Source organism: Echinops telfairi, unplaced genomic scaffold, assembly GCF_000313985.2.
Source record: "Echinops telfairi isolate 266 unplaced genomic scaffold, ASM31398v2 ScPeMD7_7420;HRSCAF=8458, whole genome shotgun sequence".
Taxonomy (NCBI): domain Eukaryota; kingdom Metazoa; phylum Chordata; class Mammalia; order Afrosoricida; family Tenrecidae; genus Echinops; species Echinops telfairi.
The window spans coordinates 53019321-53024607 of NW_022111320.1; the positions used below are offsets into that span (position 1 = coordinate 53019321).

Genomic DNA, 5287 nt, shown 5'->3' on the forward strand with positions numbered 1-5287 from the left:
GAAGCAGTACCAGAGGTCCCAGCCACAGAGGTGCTGCAGCAGGGGCACGGCCAGCGTCAGGGCCACGGCCAGCAGGGAGAGGCCGAAGCAGTCCCAGGAGAGGGCCTCATCCCTGCAGAGGCGCAGGTCCTGCTGGAAGATGCTGCAGCCCTGCAGCTGCCCGGGGCTGCCGCACCTCACGCGCCGGGACAGCCCGGGCACGGCGGCCTGCACCTCCAGCAGGAAGTCCACGAAGCCCGCCCCGCAGGCGCAGTGCAGAGGGTTGGCGCTCACGTCCAGAACGGTCAGGGCGCCCGCCTGGAGCCCGAACCACGAGGGGTCCACCGTCCTGAGGGCGTTGGCGCTCAGGTTGAGCTCACGCAGCTGCGCGGCCCGGGAGAAGAAGCCGGGCTCCACCAGATGGATGTGGTTGCAGCTGAGGTCCAGCCGCCGGAGGCCCGTGCCCGCGGGCAGGCTGCCGTTGCTCAGGGCCTTCAGCTGGTTCCCGGCCAGGTCGAGCTCCTGCAGGCTGGGCAGCAGGGCCAGGCCGCTCCAGTTGAAGAAGGCCAGATGATTGTCCCGCAGCCGCAGCAGCCGCACGGTCTTGGGGAGCGTGTCCAGGGTGCTGGGCACAAGCGTGCTCAGGCGGTTCTGGGACAGGTCGAGGAGCAGCAGGCGCGTCAGACCACTGAAGAAGTGCAGGTAGATGTTGCCCTCGGCCCACATGCGGCCCAGGGCGTTCCCACTGAAGTCCAGAGCCAGCAGGGAGCGGCTATGGAGCTGCGGGGACACGAGGCCGTTGATGTTATTGTGGGCCAGGCTGAGGTGGCGCAGGGCGGGCAGGGCGGCCACGAAGCTCAGGTTGTGGCCCACGCCCTGCATGCTGAAGGGCTGGCTGTTGAAGCTGAGGTCCAGGGCCTCGAGCCGCGGCATCTCTGTGAAGGAGCGGTGGTGGTACAGGTCCAGCTTGTTGTGGGACAGGTCCAGCACCCGCAGGCCGGTCAGCCACACGAACTGCGAGCCGTTGACGGCCTGCGCGATGCTGTTGCGGCTCAGGAGGAGGCACTGCAGCCGCGAGAGCCGGGCGAACATCTCAGGCTGCACGCTCACCAGGTTGTTGCGGGACAGGTCCAAGGTGAAGGGGAGGGAGGTGCAGCTCGGCATGAAGTCCTCGGAGCCCGGGGAGCCTGCAGACGGCAGTCGGACCCCGCGGCCCCCGGCCCGCCGCGCAGAGGCCCCGCTGATGCGGTTGTAGGACAGGTCCACGTAGCTCAGGCTGTCGGGGAAGGCCCCGAAGATGCTCAGCCGGGCCTGGTCAATGAAGTTCATCTGCAGCCGCAGCCGCCGGAGGGCGGGCAGGCGGAGCAGCGGGTGGAACGTCTGGTGGAGCGAGCGGAAGAAGAGGCCGTGGAGGTCCAGCTCCTGCAGAGAGACCAGGCTGGCGAAGGCGGGCGCCAGGTGCAGGTAGGCGTAGGACACCTTCTTGTCGTAGTTGAAGGACAGGTTGAGCCTGCGCAGGCGCGTCAGATTCCTCAAGGCCTCCGTCTTGGCGATGCAGTCGTGAAGGAAGTTCTCACTCAGGTCCAGCACGGTGAGGTTGTCCAGGCCGCGGAACCAGGCTGCGTCCAGCGTGTGCAGAGAGCTGTCCTTGAGCACCAAGCCCTCGAGGCGGTGCAGGTGGCGGAAGGCATCCGGGTGCAGCTGCGGGAAGCCGCGCGGGCACTCCCTGCAGGGGTTGCGGGCGTGGTCACAGCGGCGGCAGTTCCCGCCCATGTCCAGCACTTGCAGGGCGGTCAGGTTGGCCAGGTCCCCAGGCCCCAGGCGGATGATGTGGTTGTAGGACAGGAGCAGGGACTTCAGGCGGGGCGGCAGGCCGAGGGGCACAGCCGTGAGGTTGTTGTACTTAAGGGACAGGTGGGTGAGGTTGTCCAGGCCCAGGAAGGCGCCCGGGGCCACGGTCAGCGCTCCCGCGCAGGGGTTCTTGTAGTAGCAGTTGCCGTCCACGAAGAGAGAGCGCAGGGCTCGCAGGCCGGCGAAGGAGGGGGCCCCGAGCACCAGGATGTTGGTGCGGCTCAGGGACAGGGACACGAGGGAGGCGGGCAGGGCGGGCACTGTGCTGATGCTGTTGTAGCTCAGGTTCAGCTCCTCCAGGCTGGGCACGGCCAGGAAGGTGCCCTGCTCGATGGTCATGCGGCAGGAGAAGTGCATGGGGCTGAGGCCGGCTGGTGGACAGTTCCACTTCAGATCCAGGCGCCGCAGGCTGGGCAGGTGGGCGAAGTCCGAGGCGAGGAGGTGGTGGATGCGGTTGGAGCGCAGGGACAGGCTGGTGACGTTGGCACGGGCTGCCCCGGCGGGGAAGTGGGGCACGGACTTCAGCAAAAGCCAGTTGCAGTCCACCTGGCCGTGGGGCCGCAGCTCACAGGGCAGGAAGGCAGGCAGGGTGCCCAGGGCCGGCGCCACGGTCAGCATCGAGGCCTGCACCACCAGAGCCAGGGGGCAGAAACCCTGGGGGCAGGGGTGTCTGTGTGAGCACCCAGCCCAGCCGCACCCCACCAGCCTCACCTCTCGGGGGTCCTGCACCAGGAGCCCAAACCCTGGCCTCCAAGGCTTCCCCAGAGAGGGACAGATCTCTGCCACTCCTGGGCTCATGGGGAACTGGGAGTTCAGCCTGGTGATCAACAGCTGTCTTTCACCCATACCCTAACAAATCTCCCCACTCCTGCCCGCAGACCCCAGGTCCCTCCCGTTCCTCAGAGGCCATCTCTCACGCCCGCCTTCCCTCCCCCCATGCCTTCTCCAGTCTCCCCCGGCCCCTCTCCTTTTGGTCAAGGCCCAGGCAGAGTCAGGTGTGTCCTGCTGGGCACGCCCGGGGCCCCTGGCTAAACCAGGCAAGTCCTCTCTCTACCTCTGCCCTCTTCACGGTGCCCCAGCATGGGGACAGCCACACATCTGAATTGGGACAGGACAGGGCGGGGCAGGGGGTGGGTCAGGGAATGGGCAACAGCAGGCATCCAGAGTCGAGCTCCAGCTCTGGGGCTCAGTCACCCCAGCACACTCTGGACTCGGGGCTTGCTGCCCAGGGTCCTGAGTGTCCCCAGAGCCCACAGCCCAGGCCCTGCGCACCCCACCCTGGCCGGCGACCTCTCTGCCCAGGCTTCAGGCTTTCCCTTACCATGTTGGCCAGCTGGGCTCTCCCGAGGGCCAGCTAAGAAACGGGCTGTTCAAGCTCAGGGTCTCTTCTCCCACAGCCGTGGCTCGGACAAGAAGAGGAAGTGAGAATTTCAGAACAGCCTGGTAGCCCCCTCCCCCTGCCTCTACCCCAAACTGGAGCCCCCACCTCTCCCCCACCCCTGCCGCTGCTGCCAGAGACCTGGGAAAATCATGGTTCTGCTTCCCAGAACAGGAAGGCTGGGACAGGGGCGGGTGTCCCCCAAGAAGGCTGGGCAGAGCAGGGAGGCGCAGGCTCCCGGAGGGCCCAGAGCACTTACTGGCATGGGCACAGGCCGTGGGGGTGGGCAGCGGTGAGATGAGTCACATTATTTGCATAGCCAGATGGCAGACACCATCCCTTACCTTCCTCTTTCCATCAGCCCCTCTGAGAATCTGCCCTTGCCCACGCCCCTCCTAAGAACCCACGCCAGCCCAGGGGTCTCTCCCTGACTTCAGGGGGTGGGGGTAGGTAGGTGGGGGGCCTGCGAGAAATGGCCCAGAGACCCCTACAAGTTCAGTGAAAGCTTGGATTGTCCGCTTCTGCAGCCTGGGGACACGGACACCAAGCCAGTGCCACCACTGAGCAAGGGGGCTCTTCACCAAAGCTCTGCCCCTCAGTGCCTGCCCCCAAGGGGTTCGCCCAGGACAGGACCGCCGCCGGCACAGGGGCTGCTCTTGCTGCAGAGCTTGGGGGTGTGCCCCGGAGTGGATCATGTGGCAACAGGAGCCTGAGGCTTCAGCTCCCTCCACCCCACCCCTCACACACGCCCAGGTCCCCACTGGACCCCAGCCCAGCCCCAAGCCCACAGCTGGCCCAAGGGACCCTCTATAGGCCCCTAATCTGCCCTTCCCAACCAAGGTGGCTGTAACTTAGGATCCTGACTGCTCAGGCCCAGACCCTGGGATCCCCACAGCAAGTTGTGCTCACTCCAATCAGAAACTGCCCAGCTCCCACTCGCCCGCACCCACGGCCCCTGCGCCCACCAGCCCCTCCTGCTCTCCTGGGCCAGCCCAGGGGCTCCTGCTGCTTGATTAATGGCTGCTCACAGGTCCCTGCAGATCTGGGGCCTGGAGCACTGCTGTCTGCCAGGCTCCCAGCCCTCCCGCACTCAGACCCTCCGTGGGGGTCTTCTGAGTAGCAACGTGCAGGCCCTTCACCTGCCATTGCCTTGCCCTCTCCTGACCCTCAGTGGCCTCCACAGGCGTGGAGACCCCCCCCACGGGGCCTCCAGACACCCTGCTCTCCTTGCTGGGGATGCCCCCCGCCCCGCTGAGGCACTCTTGGCCGGTCCTCCGGTCTCACCCCTGCGTCTCCCCCTCTGACCCTCACTGCCTCCCCCTAGAATCCCCCCCCTCACTTAGAGCAGAGCTACCTGCTTTTACAGAGCCCGATTCCCTCGTCCCCCATCAGCGGGGTGCAGAGCTAGTGCGGTGCCCGGTGGGGGGGGTGGGTGCTCAGGGCTCGCTGAGTCAGCTACCGAGGGTCCTCAATCCTCAGCTCAGGGTGGGCATGGAGAGGGGGTCTGTGTGTGGGATCAATGACGGAGTGGACAAGGAACAAGCAGGACCTCCCAGGGGTCTCCACCGAGAGGTGGGGCTGGGTACCTGCCCTGGTACCCGCTGGGCAGACGTCATGACAGCCAGCTTCCAGGGGCTCCTGGGTGGGCTTATGTTCTCACATGCCCTCCCGGGAGGGCAGCAGAGACCCTGATGGCACAGGCCATGGGTCAGAGCTGCTGTACTGCTGTCCTTGAAGACAGACAGACAGGCAGGGCCACACACAGAGCAATGCGGGCAGCTGATGATTCCTCCAGGAGGAAGCTCCTGGCCTCCAGAAGAAATCAGCCCCGCCAGCACTCAGATCCTAGGCCCAGGGGACTCCCTCCAGACGGCCTCCTGACCATGAGAACCCACTGGTGTGGTGGAAACCCTCGGAAACGGCTGTGCCCAGATCATCACGGGCAGCGCCCACCGTGCACGCCCACGGCCAGGAGGGCCGGGCCTCTGCCTGCCAGGCCGTCGGTGAGCATGCAGGTGAATGGGCAGAGCCCCCGGCTCCCAGGGGCGGGCTGCAATCCCTTAGGAGCAAGCTCAGGCG

General features: G+C 66.4%; 1 protein-coding gene across 1 annotated transcript in view; it reads right to left on the minus strand.

The window, feature by feature from the left end:
• TLR9 (toll like receptor 9) overlaps positions 1-2448 on the minus strand; it is a 3082-nt gene extending 634 nt beyond the window's left edge. Inside the window, exon 1 of the mRNA XM_030887609.1 lies at positions 49-2448. Within this exon, the coding sequence (XP_030743469.1) occupies positions 49-2448 (2400 nt within the window). The remainder of the gene's footprint in view (positions 1-48) is intronic.
• Positions 2449-5287: the final 2839 nt, after the last annotated feature.